A 19057-nucleotide genomic window follows, 5' to 3' on the forward strand; every position below is an offset into this window, starting at 1 on the left:
GATTTCATCTCCACGTTGAAATTCCATCCAGATCATTGGACTTCTGGATCACGTCAGTGCCCGAGAAAGTCTGATCAGCATGGACGGAAGTTTCCTTTGCATTTCTTGGAGCTGAAGATAAAACTAAGCCTCAATGTGGACTGAAAATTATATCACGTACACCGCAAATACAAAACAAGTTAAAGTCAAGGCAAATGGATTAATCCTTTTATTTTTATACTACTGGAAAATTACTGCGAACTGTTTTAAAATGGTATCATCACTTCTTTGTTGTATTCACATTTGCTATTTATAATACGCTCAATGAAAAATCAATATAAGAAATTATTTATATTGTTTTAACACACCACCTAATGAGCATATGGTTAGACTTAATGTTTTTAAAGAAAACTCATTGAACTTTTCAATTAAACTCTATCTTAACCAGGACTGGTCAAAGAACTGAAAGACTGTATGGAAGTTAGTCTTATTTGAATGCAGTTTTAGTAAATGGTACAAAAAAATCACCATGACCTTAAATCAATATTCTTATGTTCTTCAAAGTGTCTTATCCTTTCACATGGCAGCAGAGAGGAGATGTGTTCCTGGAAGTTGTAATCAAAGGATGGGACGCAAGTCCAGGAAATAAGTCATTAAAGTTTTGACCCAAACCTTAGGATGACAAATTAGATATCAAAATGTGTGGTAAGACAGATCAAGCTCCAGAACTAGCAAAAGCATTTGAAGGAGGATGCATTAGAGAACTTTTAATTCTCCTGCAGGTTATAATAGGATCAGGAGCGGGAAGTGTGAGGGAGAGTGGTTCTGAAGGAACATTTTTGTATACAGGAGCCCTCCGCCACACTTGCACTACAGGGCACGGTTTGCAGGGTGAGTGTCCTCATTCCAGGCTGGTGAAAGGGCTCTCAGAGGTTCTTTTAGACCTGGAGAGTGGGATGTGATGGCGAGCACAGGAGCCTGGTGTGGCTGGGCTTCCTGGATGATGATGAGGTGAAGCCGACACAATGCATTGGCAACAGCTGGATTCCTAGACTTGCAGTTCTAAGCATTTCTATGGACCTCTGCTGCATCACACGGCATCACTTCAGGTCCTGTCCATAGAGCTGATAAAATAAATAGGCCTCAGCTAGCAGAAGCTGAAAAGCATCCCTGTATCCCTTGCTGATATGGAAGAAGCAAGTGGCTGGCAAAAGTAGAACCCAAAAGGATACATTCAGGCAAACTTCAAAAGTGGTAGCAAATCCCCAATATGGTCTGATGATCTTTGCTGTCAGATGTGCCCCAGATAAAACCCTCTTCTATTAGCCAGGATACAATGGTTTGTGACATTGTGAAATACAATGGTATTATTCCAGAGTTAGTGAATTAAAGGCCTAGCGACTTCTTTCTTGATCTCTTAGATTGATGTCTCTTGGGGAAAACAGCTGCTAGTGTTCAGGAGGATTAGCTGTTTCATAGAGAGATACAGGTAGGGGGAAAGCAATGTGCCAACTGTGAGAATAAGCCACGCGAGAAACAGATCCTTCAGCTTCGGCCAATGCCTGACTGTATCGTATCAGACACCTCTCTCAGAACTGCCTGAACAAGCCACTCTTGAATTCCTGATACATTTTTTATACTGTAATACTTAGTTAAAATAGACTTCATTACTAGGAATGGGATGTCTCGATGACATATCTCAATAATATAAAATACTGAAAATTGACAAATCGTGAGAGAGACTTTGGGACAAAAGGGCAGAGTAGATAGACCATAAGAGGGGGCTAATGAAAGCTTAAACAATGCCGAGTATTGTTAGCATAAGCTAGATAGCTTGTGAGGAGGTTTGCTGTAAAAATTTGAAGAAAAGTGAAGAAAATGTCATCAGAAAACTAGTGGACCCTTTTTATATGGCAGCAGAAAGCTTAGGAGTACTGTTATTTCTGGTAATGTCAACAGTAAAAACTGTACCTAAAGAATTTAGTAATCTAGCTAAGGAGATTTCCAGGCTGGGTTAAAGGCATTGGTTCCTTGTTATTTTTTCTAAAATAAAAAAGGAGGGAGCTAAGTTAGAACAGCAGTTCTCTAACTCTATGGCACCAGGGACTGGTTCATGGAAGGCCAGGTGGAGGAGGGGGATGCTTTTAGGATGAATGAAGACCATGCCATGTACTGTATTATTACACTGCTATAATATATCATAGCTATACAGCTTACTATGATACAGAATCAGTGGGGACTCTGAGCTTGTTTTCTGCAACAAGCCGGTCGGTCTGGGTACAATGGGATGCGGTGACACCGGGAGTATATTTCTTACGTCCTATCTAAGCCATAATCTCAATTTTGTTGCTGTCATTGCAGAAAACCAAGCTTCTCAATGTTGGGAATGGAAGTAAAGTTCTTATTGCTTTTGTGATGATCTCTGGATATGCTACTTTGACTTTGATGCAACATGGATGGAGATTTAGTCATCTCAGATCTGTGTTTAAGGTCATCATCATTTGGGGTCTTTAGCAGTTGACACTCTGCTAGGACGGACAAAGTTGATTCACCTGGCTTATTCATAAAAAGTTCATGGATCCATTCCAGATTGAATTCGTTGACCAGATTGAGTATGTCATACAAATAAGCAAGTCTTATAACCCATCTTGTGTCACCGACATATTAGTGGTGATTGTTTTTCTAAACTAAATCTCTGGAATGACTCCTGTAAGTCAAAGCCTGTGCCAGTGATCTGTCTTTAGAAAGCCATCTCACTTCTGTGCATTAGAGAAGATGTGCACATTTTGCATCCATCTTCTCACAGATCTGTCCAAACAGATATAAATTAAGGGCATATACTTTAATGAGATTGATAATTTTAATCACATTCCATGAAACATGGTTAAGGTTTTTAGCTCTTCGGCATTTCTCCATGGATAACACAGTGTGTAGATTTGCATTCAGAAGTACTTCTTTGAGTTGAGTAGTGAAACCCGGAAGCCATGTATTTGTACTGATACAAAATGACCAGTTTGATTTTCTGAGGTGTAAGTACTCAAAGACTTCAGTAGTTCTCCAATTTAATGGAAAAGTGCACATAACATATACTCATGCACATTCTTCTGAAAAACTCATCACACAAAAACATTTTGCCTGATTGTCAACCTCAGTGGATTCACCAACTGGGATTGCTACCAGTGTGACCCATTAATCATCTTTAACATCTGTGTGCTGCAATATTCTTTGCTATTTCATCAGTTTATCTAGTTATGATGTGAGCCAAAAAAGAGGGGGAAGGACTGCAGAATCTCCTAAAAGTTCATTTAAAAAATCCTTAGGGAGGATCAACTCTTTTTCAATAGTAGAGGGCTTCTTGGCTTTTACGATGCAGTTAGCCACTAAGAATGATGCTCTCATTGCAGACACAGCTGACAAAATGGTGACCTTCAATAATTGCTTCTGCTCCTTGTGTTCACTTCTTTTTTCTTTCGGAAAACTCCAAAGTCTTGCCTTTTGCGACAGGATGTTTGCCCATGTTGCACAGCAGTATTGAAGGTGTCAAGGCTTTATTGGATAGCAGATTGCCACATGTTACACAAAGCAAGTTTGGAGAATGTGAATCACCTATTGCAATGAACTCATAATTTAAGTAGGACTCCTGGTATTTTTATTATTTTAGTTTGTTAGTGCATATGTGCAGTACATACTGTTCACACTCCTTGTGAGGAGTTGGTGGGTGTATATAACATGTCTTGATTCCCCTTTTCATCTTTTTTCCCTTACCTCTCTCCTCTCTCCACCCATCCTTGGTATGGCAGACTTAATAAACTGAACAATAGGTCAGTGAATTAATTCCCTTGCTGCTGGGGAGTAGTGGCTGCCAACAGCTGCAGCTGCTTGTCCTGTTGGGAAATGCCCTTGACCTTAAGAAACTTTCATTTAAGGTTACATCACTTCCTAAGGGCATCCAAGGTCAATGACTGGTTGGTGCTGAGATGGAGAGGAACAGTCCCGTTGTGTCAATTTTGGACAACTGGGAAGGGCCACCCAAGCTCCATAGCTCTCCCTAGAGTCAGCTGAGGCTGCAATTGTCAACACATTGTAGCTCTGTCCAACTCTATCTACCCTCTGCTCAATTCACCTTTCCACACCTCATGCGTGACTATCCGTTGAGAACACTCATCATGCATGGAGAGGAAAAAGGTAAAATTGAGCAGAGGGCATCTCAAGAAGTAGCCAGACCACACCAATCAAGAGCTCAAGGGTGCAAAAGTATAAATCTCTCATTTGAGAAGATAACCCTTCAACCCCCTGGCTAAAGAAAGGACACTTGGGAAATTGGCTTCCTGGGATTCATTTTGCTGCACTCAGTCATCCAGGCACCCAGAGGCTTTTGCTGCCATAGTCCAAGGGGGCCTGGAGGCAGACCTTGGTGTCATCCATGTGCTGCTGATTTTCAGACATGCAGGAAGCAAGAGTTATTTTCATTTAGATTTCAAAGGACGTCTTGGGAGACCATGAAAGATGCCTTAGGAGGAATATGTATAATGTTGTGTCAGTGAAGTCTAAGGTATAGTGGAGACTTCGGGAAGTAGGAAATGACATGAGCATAGACTATCTGCTGAGGAAAGCCACAGGCATTAATTGGAACCAGCCCAATTTTGATAATGTAAAAAATGCTGAATCTAAAATTAAATGCTTGATAAACATTTGCTTGGGAAATGTTTTCCAAGATCATAGAAGATTGGGCGCTGTAGACATGCGGCAGAATTTTAAATTGAAATTCCACCAGCTCTGAGTTCCAAATGTCCATCTGCTAAAAACTCTTCAAAATCCTGACTTTTATCCACAGGAGAAATGAAGCACAAAACAGGGCAAATGATTTATCCAAAACCCAGTGTTCTGAAGTACTGAATGTGCACCACGCTGAAACCTAAACTGGGTTAGGCAGGGCCCTACGTGTGGGCTAAGTCAAGCTGTTCTGATCTGAACTCCCTGGTTAAACATCTCAACTGACTTCCACTGTCTTTAAGAAGTGAGTCCAGAGGCCAGCAAGGGCCAGGGGTAGCATTAATTATCAATCTGTTAGCATAAAAATAGAAAAAGGTGGGAATATATTGCATATATAATTAGGGCTTTGGAGCACCTAGGTTTGAAATGAAGAAAGTGAGGACTGTGCAGCTGGCTTACTGGTTATTATTTCTGCCCAGTGCTACGAATTATAGTCCTGGTTGCTGTCATGTGGCACGCTGCTGGCTTGCTATTTTACATTGCACAGAAATAACTGGAAGTTGTTATTTCTTTTGGATGAAAATATGAGCTGGATGGGAGAAGTCACATCAGCCCATGGAAAAACTAAGATTTTCTCTTTGTAACGATGATAGCATGTGAAGAACTATTCATCTGACCAAATCTTAGGTTATGGAGATGACTTTTAAGAATCAGTACTTGTCCTAATCAAGTCCAGTCAATTCTAACTATTTCATCATTCATCTTTCTTTTGGTTTTATCAATTTTGCTCCAGATACCAAATTAATCAGATTACTGTAAGCACAAAAAGGGAGAAAGACAAGCCGCCAACAAAAAAGTTATTTAAGTACCACGTGATTAGAGTTTAATATTAAGAATCTGTATGTATAAGTACAAGCTATAGTTATTCTTGGCAAAATAAAATTCCCAGCTTCAAAGTGAAAAGATGGATGTGAGGAGATCAAACAACCCATTCAAATCAGATTGTGAGTTAAAGTATAAATAGATTGAAAACAGATGAAAGTATTGTAAAACAAAAAAGGGAAACTTTTGAATTTATTTGAAATATTAAAGTAAATAGCTAGAGAAAATGTTTCTATTTTTTAAACTCCAAGGTAATTACATATTTATTTTATTTCAAAATCCAAAATATGTGAATAGAATCCTCCATGCTTTTAAATCACAGAATTCTATGTAATATTTAATAATTATCATCATTGAATAATGTTATTTCAGAAGTATTTTTTGAGTTTTCTAAAGGTTGTTTTTCTTTTAAAAAGAGCTATAAAATTTGCCCTATTTTTCTTTCTCATAAACAATGATATTGGTAAACAGATGAAAATATATCTTTTAAAATTCATATACTTTAATGTTATTGTTTAGCAATATGAAATTAAAATTGTCACATTAAAAAGCATAAAAAGACATTATATTTTTATTTGAAATTATTGTGAAATGTACTAATACAAATATTTTGATGTTTCAGATGTTATTGCCTAAAATTTCTTTAAAAATTCTATGTGCACCATTTTTTTCCTTTTTTTTTTTTTTTTTGTAGTACCAGAGATCGAACTTGGGACCTCGCCTTTGTGAGGCAGGCTAAATCCCCGGCCATTTTTTTCTTTAGTATACCATTTTCTGAAGATATGAAAGCTAATAATATATTGTGACATTATAAAATACTATTTCAAAATGTTACTGTGGATTTCCCCCAAGGCTCGAGTAAAACAAATACTTAAAATCTGCTACTAGTAAGAAAACACGTTTCTCCCTAAATTTTGTTTCAAATAGCTAAGAAGTATTAGAGAAAATTACCAGAAAAATGAGAGAAAATTACTTATTAAAAGGTGCACCTGATAATCATTTGTGAAAATTATATAATACAGTAATCTGATAAACAAAGTATAGCTTTTACTAAAATGAATTGAGTGTTAACTGATATTTTAATGATTGAATTTGGGCTCCAGAATCCGCATAATTTTTTTTCAGTTTTTTTTTCAGTACCAGGGATCAAACGAAGGACCTGGTGCTTGCAAGGCAGGTGCAGGGCCACTGAGATAAATCCTGACCCCTCCCCTTTAAAAAGATTTTAATGCCTACCATTAATGTATCAGAAGCAGCATGACTTTAGCTTAATAATCATACGCATAAGATCTGTCACTGCATTCAGATACAAAACCTGACTTACACTGAAACTTTTATGAGTAGTCCTTGGTGGCTTTCTCTTTCATTTTGGGGGTCAGTTTTTTATCTATGTGCTGGATAATTTGAATAAATGCAAAGGACACATTATGATTTCATAGCTGAGTCAGATTTCACATAAAGTACAGCCTCATTTGTTGTGGAAGGGATCCAGTGGTATATTTCACTAGGAAATAAACCCAAACAAGGTAATTTCTATCAATATACCTGAAGTGTACTTATTCTTTATAGAAAAGATGTTGGTGTATTTTAACAATGAGTCTCATCACTGGATAAATAACTGTCTCATAAAAACTCAAATGCAGTGTTTCTTTATAGGTATTTTCAGAGGCATTTGGCAATCTGATGATACTCCTCAAAAAATATCCAGAAATGTGTAAATGCTGACATGTATACATAATCTAAAACACAATTTTAAACATTTCAAGGAATCCTTCTATATCCTATTATGAACTCAAAGTCAAGATTATTCCTAATTCCTTGATAACATCAAGAAATATATGTACACACAGAAACCTCTCTCTCTCTCTCTCTCTCTCTCTCTCTCTCTCTCTCACACACACACACACACACAAATTTATATATTGAATCACAGGTAAAAGTGAAAAGAGAAAAATAAAATACTACAGTTAAATGACTTCAATTTTTTATTTATTTATTTATTTTTGGTACCAGGGATTGAACTCGGGTCCTTGTGCTTGCAAGGCAGGCAGCAGAACCACTGAGCTAAATCCCCAGCATGACTTCAATCTTTAATAGCATTCATCAAAAATACCATAATCAAAATTATCACAGTGTTGTCACTTTTCATTTTTCCTCATCTCACAACGTTTGTGTGTGTGTGTGTGTGTGTGTGTGTGTAAGGTGGACACTACTGACAAGTCAGTGTCACACCATGCAAATCACTCTGTTTCTATCATGTCAGAGCAGGGGATATGAATAGATCGTGTGTAATTTTCTCATTGCATATTTTGACCTCAGCAAGAATGGTCATGCTTTACCAGGGGTCATGGCGAGAAGTTTTTTCCTTCAATTATAGATTAGACTGACAATGACATTTTTGGGAATGTCAGGAAAAGCAGCTAAAATATCGGATTAGATATCACATAGGGATCCTTTGTTTTTTAAAAATCCTCCAGAAATTATCATGGGCTCATAGAGTTGTCCATCTTCTAGCACATAGACATTAGGCAGAATTTGTTTTGAACCATTCTTGCAAAGACATACAAATGGCTAATAAATACATGAAAAAAGCAACATCTTTGACCAGTAGAGAAATACAAATTAAAACAGCACGAAGATTTTATCTTACTCCCCAGAGAATGGTTGTCATCAATAAATCAAATAATAACAAATGCCTGTGAGGATTTCAGGGAAAAGGAACCCTTCTACACTGTTGGTGGGCATGTGAACTAACACAACCACTACAGAAATCAGTATAGAAATTACTTAATAAAACTAAAACTAGAAATTCCATTCAATTCAGTGGTCCTCCTAGGTATCTATTTTAGAGAGTTGAAGTCATCACATTACAGTGACACTTGCACAACTCATAATAGCTAAATCTTGGAAGCAGCATCTACATTCATGAACAGATAAATGGATAAAGAAAACATGGTATTTATACACAATGGAGTACTACTCTGCTATAAAAAGGATACAGTTGAGTCATTTGTAAGAAAATAGATACATCTTGAGACCATATATTAAGTGAAATAAATCAGACACACATACTTAAATGTGCATGATTTCTCTTATGTGAGAATCCAACTCTATAAATAAGGAGCAAAATAAAAAATAGCTAATAGGACACACTGAGCTAGGTCTTTTTCAAATGGAAAGGGGATCAAGAAATGCAGAGAAAGGGGATGGGCGGGCAGGGCGCGTAAAAGATGTGCTGCATACACGCACCAACTTCCCGAAAGGAACGTGATCACGATGTACTGTACATAGGTACGGATACACAATGAAAACGGAAAAAATAAGAATAAGAAGAATGAACTACATCTGGCAGGCTGTCATCCTGCCTGCCCTGGGCTCCTGCTTTACTTTATCTGCTCCTCTCCTTTCTGCTCATCTCTCTCATCTTTGTATTAGTAATCATGCACAGAAGGCTAGAAATGTGTTCCATCTGTGAAATCAGAACTACTGTCGCTGCCTTGAGCTGGAATAAGCTATATATTTTTTACTTTGTAGCAACTAGAGATATTGAAGAAAACAATTCATACTGTTTTGATGTCTCCAGTAGAAGGCTTGTTTGTAATTCCGGAACGTAACATGCCCATACACACACCAGCGTATTGCTAAGTTCCCTTAGGTTGTTTAGGGTAAACTCAAAGCTGCTCTGTCTCAACTTGTTCAAATGATTCTGGTTCCCATCAGTTTTATTAGAATTCTCTGTGTCACTTGGTAACTAAAGCAGTGTCTTGGGTGGGGGCCAGGGCTGGGATTTATGGTGACTTAAAATCACATCCTTGTATACTCTTCAAGATGCTCTGTTATTCTGCAGAGTAGAATATTAGACCCTTCTTGTCCCTCCAGTTACTAGCTCACAAATAGAATATGTTCTTTTACTGGTTATCAGAGTCTTGGTCTCTTTCTTCATAAATGTGCAACTGATAGTCATTTAATGACCATTTGCCATTACGAGTACCTTTAAGAACAACAAGAAACCCTCTGAGACAGGAAGAAGCTGAACGCATTTCTTGTACGATTTGGAACCAATCAAGGATGTTCAGTTTCACCATTCTTACTCAAGTAGTACTGGAAGTTTTAGCCAGAACAATTAGGCAATAGAAATTAGGAAAGGGCATTCAGTTTGAAAAGGAGGAAAGTCCAATTATCCCCTTGTGTAGATGACTTGATCTTTTATGTAGAAAATATTACAAACTCCACCAAAAACTGAACTGGTGAATGGACTCAGTAAAACTGCAGAATACAAAATCAACTTAACAAAAGTTAGTGACATTTTTATATACCAGTAAGAAACAGACTGAAAAAGAAATTCATAAAAGCAGTCATATTCACAACACCCACACACAGGAAAATAGTATACATAGGAATAAGTTGAACCAGGGAAGTAAAAGATCTCTACACTGAAAATTATAAAACAGTAAAAGAAATTATAGAGGACACACACACAAAATAAAAAAAGGCATCCCAGACTTATGGGTTGGAATAATTAATATAGTTAAAATGCCCATTATAGCCAAAATGATCTACAGATTCAATGCAATCATCACCAAAATTCCAATGACTTTTTCACAAAAATATGTTTTAAAAATCACAAAGTTCACATGGAAACTCAAAAGACTTAGAGTATCCAGAGACTAAAGCTGAAGATATCAAATATCAGATTTCACAACATATCACAGACCTATAGTAATCACAAAAACATAGTACTGATAGACATAAACCAATGGATATGAAATGGATGTAAACCAATGGAACAGAATAGAAAATATGGAAATCATTCTACATATTTATAGCCAGCTGATTTTTTGACAAAGATCCATAAGCATGCATTACAGACAGAATCTTCAATAAGTGATGCCGGGAAATCTGGACACAAAGAGGCAAAATGGAATTATGTTCTTGCCTATCACCACTGCCTATAACATTCATATCAAAATTAATCAGGAACCTAAGTATAAAACTTGAAATTACTAGAAAGAAATACAAAAGAAACATTTAAGACATTGCTATAAGCAAAGGTTTTTTTGAGTTAAACTCCAAAAAGCACCAGTCACAAAAACAAAACTAGTCAAATCGAATTAAAGAACGTTCTGTACAGCAAACAACACAGTAGACTACATGAAGAATGGGAGAAAATATTCCCCAACTATCCATCTGAAAAGGGATCAATATTCAGAATATATAAGAAACTGAAACAACTCAATAGTAGAGATGCATAAATAATCTGCTTAAAGAATGTGCGAAAGACCCAAACAGGCATTTCTAAGTAAAGACATACAAATTGCTAACAGTACATGGAAAATGTTCAGTATCATCAAAACCAAAGTTAGATATTCCATCTTATTGCAATGAAACTAGCAAATATAAAAAGGACCAAAAATAACAAATACTGCTGAGGATGCAGAAAAAAAGAAACTCACATACACTATTCATAGTGATGTAAATCAGTACAGCCATTGTAGAAATAGGGTGGATATCTCTCCAAAAACCAGAAATAGAACTATGATATTATTCAGCATTCCTCTATTCCTGAGTGTATAGCTGAAGGAAATGAAATTAGAGTATAAAAGAGATATCTGTTTACACATACTTATTGCAGTAGCCTTCACAATAGCCAAGCTATGGAAACAAATGAGATGTTCAGCATTAGATGAGTGAATAAAATATGTACCCAGTGAAATTTTACACCATCATAAAAAATGAAATCTTATCATTCATGGCAATATGGGTTGAACAGAAGAACATTAGGCTAAGTGAGACAGACGAAGACATTGAAAGACAAATACCACACATTTTTACTCATTTATGGAACTAAAAAATGTTCACATAGAAGTAGGGATTAAAATAGAGGTCATGACAGGTTAGGAGGGGTAAGGGAAGGAGGGGAACAGAGAGAGATTGGATAATGGGTAACCAAATTGGATAATGGATAACCAAACTGCAGTTGAAAGGGGATTGATTCTAACGTTCTATAGCAAGTAGCATAACTATAAACTACAAAAATTTTGGATACATTTCAAAATATGAGAGAAGAGTTCAAAGGCTCCTAACACAGAAATACTAGTACATGTGAAAAGTAAATGCCATTTACCCACATTGGTCATTACGCATTGTATATGCATGTACCAAGTTACAACACTGTCCCTCACAAAAATACAAATATTATATACATCAATTAAATATAAAAATAAAGCAAAAGGTAAAACTACTCTAGAATTGGCTGTACGCTTCACTTGTTCTTGACTGTAACACTTTTAGACCTAATTAGAAAGCAGGTGATGAGGGTGGGTATACAAACCACAGTTCGTTTCTGGCCTTTCATGTTATTTTGACCTGAGTGGCAGCTACAAGGGCATAGAGATGTGGTATATAAATGTAAATGTTTCTCCAAATATTCAAATGCATTAAATTGAATATTTAAGATTAGCACATTTTAGAGTATATTAAGATGCTATACTTCAGAACAGATATTAAATGCTAAAATATAAATAAATATCAAAAAACCCCTCTGAATCCCCCCGAATTCAATTTTAAACCTTTTTTAAAATGTTACAACTTCATGTTAAATAATATTGGAACAATTCTAGCCACTGACAGAATGGCACCAGAATATGGCTTTATAACAAAAGGTGATGCAGGGTTCTAGCATTGTCTGTCGGAGTCTAATCTGAAGGCTTCATGAATGTTTCAAATAGGGCCAGGGATTTAGCTCAGTGATTCCACCACCTGCCTTGCAAGCTCAAGGACACGAGTTCAATTCCCAGTACCAAAAAAAAAAAAAAAAAAAAAAAAAAAAAAAAAGAATGTTTCAAATGAATAGCACAATGTGAGGAGAGGAGTGAATTTCTTGGTATAAAGCACTATGTTTCTGTCCCCTCTGATGTGTTTATTGGCAGTGTTTTCATTTTTGTATGTCACACAGCTCAGAAATCCATTTAATGCTGGATATTCAGAATGGTGCATAGGTAGTATTAGTGAAAAACCCGGATATTATTCATTTATCTCATTTTAATTATTATATATACGTATATAGTTTTACTGAAAAATATGTACCTAGAAACCCAGAGAAGTTACAAGCAAAAGGAATGCCAAGTATTTGTGACAGTCATCAGTATAAATTGATTTCACAGTTGCAAGTCAAATGCAAATTAAACTAATTCTGAATGTATGTAAGCTCCAGTAAACATAGCAAAAGGTTAATTCATTAAAATGGATAAATTAACTGAATGTTTTTAGAATTTCATATTTCTACTTAACATTAAAATTGAAATTTTAGTTCTTAATGACAAGAAAAGAGCTGTAGAATATAGGAATTTTCTTTCGTTTCACAAAGTATCCAGACTACTCTTATGTATCATCTATTACCTAAGCTACACATTGTGGGGGGAAAGTACTGTGCTTAAGTTGTCATAAAACAGATAAAATTCTTAAATGTAGTATTTCAACCATAAAAATGGTTCATGGTGAAAGAATCATTTTCAAACCATAGCAAAAGGGAGACTCTAAAAAGGTCAACAACATAAATAACAAAAAAAATAAAATGGTCTCACACAAAACAATAGCCTATTTTTCAAGCTATCTTCATTTATTTTTACTAGCTACTTTCTTTAACAGATTTCCTCAAAGTCAGCTGTCTTTGACAGTATAGTGTTTCATTTTGGATACTTTTCATGGCCTACTAGAGAAATTTACTAAATTATAGCTCAGTAGTTGGGCAGAATTGCATATCCGGTTGACCTGATCCACCTGTGGTACTGGTCGTGATTGCTAGGTGGATTTGGTTGCCTTGAAGTGGAATATTGCATTTATAGGCTGAGTCAAATGCAGAAAAATCTTCAGTGTTTTCATGATTAGTGAGTTGTGGTGTGATTATGCAGCTGTGAGTGCTGAGGTAAGTCAAGCTAACTATTGACGGTACATTTGCATATTATTGTATTCAAAGCTAGTAAATTTTTAGTAAATATTTTATTTGAAATATGTGAAAGAGTATTTTTTCTGTTCAATAATTGACTTAAATACATGTTAACTGAATGTTGGGTGAATAGTTTGGTCTACTGATATGAGAAACAGTGAAAAATATAAATACAAAAAGAATCCTTTCCAGAATACTCTAAAGGATAAAAGACTTGGGAAAACTGTTGGACTGGTATTTCTTATCACAAAACTGAAAATGATTGGAGATGTGTGTGTGTGTGTGTGTGTGTGCACTTTTGCCATACTAATTAATAAGGGATATTGAAAAAGGACCAAAGACCTACACACACAGTCGTGTATATTGCAACAAGTTATGTGTGTTTCAAGGGAGAAAAAGTGGGTTCCATCTTCATTATTCTAAAGCAAAAGTTAAGTATGGAATAAGTATCAGTGCACAGAACTAGTAGGCAGGAAACTAATGAGTGCTTTAAAAAGTTCTGGTGTGAGAAACTGAAAGTGTAAATGAGGATCCAAATATTAATAGATAATGGAATAGGAAGAAAAGGTAGGAGGGGAAGGGGATGGAGGAGGGGCAGGGACAAGAAAGAACAGAAAGGAATAAATATGAGAAAAGGAAAAATTGAAAACAACATCTTTATAAATAGGGAGGCCAGGGGAATGGGGAAAAAATAAGAACCAAGATATATGATGTAAAGGTACAAACGTCGAATGATGAATGTCATCATATTGTATACCTAAGATGTACCAATAAAATTAATGAATAAAAAAGTGAATTAAATCATAAATGGTTTTAAATAGTGAACCCTCTACCTGTCTCTGATCTTTAAAAAGCCAGTGTTCCAGTGATTTTCAAAATCATCAAACATGGTTGAGTGATTAAAAAAAAAAAGTTAGTAGTAAAGCATGGTGGTTCAGGTTTGTAATCTTAGCACTTGGAAAGAATGAATCAGGAGGATTTTGTGTACAACTCCCACATTGCTAATTTCACAAGACCCAGTCTAAAAAATTGAATATAATAGAAAAAGGGCTGTGAATGCGGCACAGTGGTAGAGCATGCTTGGTTTGTTTCTGTTACCAGCACTGCAGAAAGGAAAGACGGTAGGAAGGAAGGGAGGAATCATTTTCTTAAAGCAGAATGTGAGGTAATAAGATTATTGGATTTCATAATTTAAACACATTTCATGTTGAAATCTTTATTGCCTAGTATGAAAAATAATTGCAGGATTTCATTGCACTGTGATGCCATTCAGTGATGAATTTTGTTTTTTTTAGTGTACCCCGAAGTAGCATTGTGAGGTATCTTTTAGCTTCTAATATCTGATATACATATTACTACCATAGCCCATATAGCATCTCATTGCATTTCAGTTTTTAAGAACACAAGATACTTGAAGACAGAATATGTTTTATCACTCAGGTCTTTTTCATTTAGTATAATTCATGACATGTAAATGTTCAATAGATATTCAGTCAAACAAGAGATATTCTCTACATAAAATTTAATTTCTATGTAAATATCAATGTTTCACATATCTGTTTTTTCAATGACGCATTTTAATTCTTTGCAATTTCAGCAAACCTATCATGTTTTAAGTAAAGAGCATTCTCTCAAGTCCTATTTTAGAACTAATTTTTACTTTAAAGGCAAGCAAACAAGCAATCTAAGCTTGTTTCTCTTTGTTAAGCTAACATGGCATTTAAAAAATAATATGGCACTATGATTTTCACTAAGCTAGGAAAGGTTATTTTGGAACTGCTGCGACTTTAGACATTTGAAGTAGTAATTACTTCTTTAATAAAAGTTTCTTTTTAGAGTCAAATACTATTTTCCCATTGTTGCTCATCTTTGACTTAAAGAAAAATGCCTTTTATTCACAATTTATCCTGCTATATTATTCTCTCTGGTAACTTTTCTTTTCCCTTATTTGGATAGCATTGTAAAGTTTATGAAGCATCATTATGATGGCATTAGCTTACATTATTCAGTTTATTTGGTCTTTACCAAATATTTCATTAAGCCCTTTACAGATGTTAAATAATTTAATTTACACAGAAAATTTATAATGCTGGTAATTTTATATAACTGTTTCCCTCTCTCATTCCATTCCATTCCATCCACCTACCTTTCTAGCTCTCATCTACGTGTATCTGCCCATATATCCATCCGTCCATCCACCCATCCATTCATCTTCCATCATCTATCACTGATGCTTAAAAAGCCACTTCTCCAATTAGTAAGTGATGTGGTGGTCAGGATAATAATGCAGGAAAAGCTGTCTCCAGATCTTCTTTTAGGTTCTTTAAAGCTTTGAGCATTCAGTGATAAAATTTACCATACTTTTGCATAGTTCTGGATCCTTGTCCTGTTTCATTGAAACATGTGTGTTGCCATTTATAAAACACTAGAACTAAAAATATGTTTCTAGGATGATCCTTAAGTAAATACCATCAAGTCTGAACAGCTTAGACTCCAAGAGCATTGCATGGGTAGGAATGAATGGGATATCAGTTCTTACCTGATGCAGACCAGCAGTTAACGTTAAGACCCACTGCTGTCATTTACAACTTACCATGGCCTTGGGTTTGGTTCCAGAATTGGTCACTGAGGTGGAAGATGGTAGATCAGCAGATTCTGCATCGGAAGACAAATTTGCTTGCATCTGATTTGCTGAAATTATATCTGCTCCATTTTCAGATCCTGATGCCATATCCTATGAAAAGCAAATGTACTGGTGAGTGTACCCTACATGACAATTTTCCTCTACCAGCACCTTTCCACATCTTCTTTCTGTCAACACACACAGATGCACTAAAGACTCACTGATGTTGACACGTCACTCAGGTTCAAGCATTATTTTGTAAAACAATCGTAGTATAGTGAAGGCTGTCAAATAATTGAGATGTGGTAATGTTCTACTTTGTTATCTTAAGAGCTTAATGTGAATTTGAAGGGCCAGTGGTGGGAGCTTGCTAGGGAACGGGAAGAAGAGTTAGATGTAGAAACCTAGAAACGCCCACTCTTCACCATGTGACCTTGAGTAACTCGCTTAGCACCCCACATACAGTAAAGTGCTCTCCAGACTCCACACAGGGCCACAATGTATGTCACACACATAGATAAATCTCATTTCCTCTCCCCTTATTCTCTTTTCTGTTCCCATTAGATCAGCAGAGTCACATCTATTACAATGGCTTGGATCATTCAGATCAAGAATGTGTGTGTATAATGAACTATACACTGAGGATACAAATTATATTTTCTCATGTGTGATACAATTCCCTTGTTGGAAAATGAGTATAATAATATTCACTCATCAAATTTTATGAAGGATCAGCAAACAGTTGGCATGTAACAATTTTCAATCAGAGGTAGCCATATATATGATATGTATTTATATATATATCTCACAATAATTAACATCATTATGCATTCTTAGTAACTATACATAATTTGAAGCCAAGATATCTGTGGAATGGATTCAATCACTCTCTAACTTCTACAAAGGCTGTGCATTTAATTTATCAAATGACCTCTTTAAATTGTAGGTGATTTGAAAGCACAGAGGAAGTGTGAATGTGGGAGACAGCAGAGAACAGGGAGCAAAGGTGCATGTCTGTCTACGTTTTTAACCTGAGAAAATGTTGATTTAAATATCTCTTTGTCTAATCTTTCTACGTATCAACTTTACCATCGTCCACATTGTCAAATATTTGCCCTGAACCCCAACTCTCTGACCCTGTATTTTATTACTATGTTGTTATTTCATATGCTCTGGTCACCCTGGCTGTTTTTTAGTTCTATTACATTAAGCTACTTTCTACAGCACAAATGTGCCCTTACATAAAACACTTGTTTACATGCAAGCCAAAGGAGTTTTCTCCCGTCAGTCTCTACAGAATATCATTCTACATATGAAAATTATTTTACATTTTATTTATCCATCATGTCAATCAATGGATCTATTAAGCTACTTACCTGTCTATCCACATATCAATTCCACTCTCTTTCTTATCCTTATGTCCTTTTACTCACAAGAACAAGATTCACCTGTCTAATTTACTCATAGTTCCCCTTTTCTGAGAATTGCACCTGGCACACAGAATTTTGTCACTTAATATATGAAAGAATAACCAAGTTGACATATTGATGTCTTTCTTTTTCTGTCTTCTCAATGTAAGTGCATCATTTCTGTAAAATGATAAATCATCAATAGCATTGAACTTCTCCATTCTGCAATTTAACTAGTATAAAAGAGAAATATAATGACAATAAATATGAAGAGTAATACTGCATTCTTTAAGAATGGGTGCATTTTTATAGATGTGCATGTGGGTGCAGGAGCAAAGTACATAGCTATATTCTGTTGTCCATAATGACTTCATATCATATTTATTTTATTTTTTAAGTAGACAGACGATGTCATTCTAAGGTAAAATATGATTTGTTTAAATTTCAAATGGAATTAATATTAGTGACAAATAGGCAATTTATAAACATCAAATGCATAATCATGATTATTAGCAGGAAATTTATGTCATTTATATTTGATCTTTTTGTGCATCAGATTTTTTTTTTTTTGTAGCAGGGATTGAACTCAGGACCTCGTGCTTGTGAGGCAGGCAGTGGCATCACTGAGCTAAATCCCTGGCCCACATTAGAAATTTTTTCTATTAAATTTGCCTTCCTCTTTATGATTTGACAAGGTAATTACCAAAGTATTCTCACATCTTTTTAACCACACAATGGTTCTGAAGTAAAATAATACTGTTTAAAAATACAATGCTTTTCTTTTAATTATTATTGTTATTATTTTTGGTACCGGGGATTGAACTCGGGTCCTTGCCCTTGCGAGGCAGGCCACCGAAATGCTGAGCTAATTCCCCGGCCCTGTTTTTAACTATTACAGGTAATACTTTATAACCATCAACTTCAGTGTCCACCTATCCTGTGTTCACCCGAGCAGTGATGAAGCCAAGACCTAAGGCAAGGCCCTCAACTGAAGCCATAGTTAGAGACAGAACTGGCATTAAATCACAAGTCTTTTGGATTTCAAAGTTCAACCCCATAAAGAAACCAAATTGCTATTCTGATAGGACCTAAAACACAACTAAGTAAGTGACTGAAGTAGAGCCATGAATGTTTAGTTTAGTGCAAATCTTTATTGATTTTTCCATTCATGGTAGGGTATAGCACAGAGCTCTCCCATATCACTCCTTCCTTTACTTGTGTATTACTATCATACTCAAGCTTAGTGGTGCCTAAAACTTGAATTATTGTCAAATCTAACAGTTTCCCTGAATTTGTGTAATGCATCTTATGCATTCTCTTCCTACAAGGGTTCCACTGTTATGGTTATGCTCGTCCTCCAACTATGCCAGAGCATATTACCTATGCAGATCTCAGCAAAATTCTTATTGTGGTGGGGAATCAAGCTAGTGGGCTTGCACTGGAGTAGGGGTGAATGGCCCAAAAGAGTGGGGATCTTGTGATCTTTGGGCCATCCAGATCTGGAGA

At 35.8% G+C, this 19057-nt stretch overlaps 1 protein-coding gene across 1 annotated transcript in view; it reads right to left on the reverse strand.

Annotated features, from left to right (window-relative positions):
* Positions 1–537: 537 nt before the first annotated feature.
* LOC104860930 (rho GTPase-activating protein 7) overlaps positions 538–19057 on the reverse strand; it is a 114738-nt gene continuing 96218 nt past the window's right edge. Inside the window, exons 4-5 of the mRNA XM_033765392.1 lie at positions 16113–16253; positions 538–1103 (exon numbers count right to left, since the gene is read on the reverse strand). Of these exons, the coding sequence (XP_033621283.1) occupies positions 1080–1103; positions 16113–16253 (165 nt within the window). The 3' untranslated portion in view covers positions 538–1079. The remainder of the gene's footprint in view (positions 1104–16112; positions 16254–19057) is intronic.

This window comes from Fukomys damarensis, unplaced genomic scaffold (assembly GCF_012274545.1).
Source record: "Fukomys damarensis isolate Sample0158 unplaced genomic scaffold, DMR_v1.0_HiC HiC_scaffold_18, whole genome shotgun sequence".
In the NCBI taxonomy this organism is placed as follows: Eukaryota; Metazoa; Chordata; class Mammalia; order Rodentia; family Bathyergidae; genus Fukomys; species Fukomys damarensis.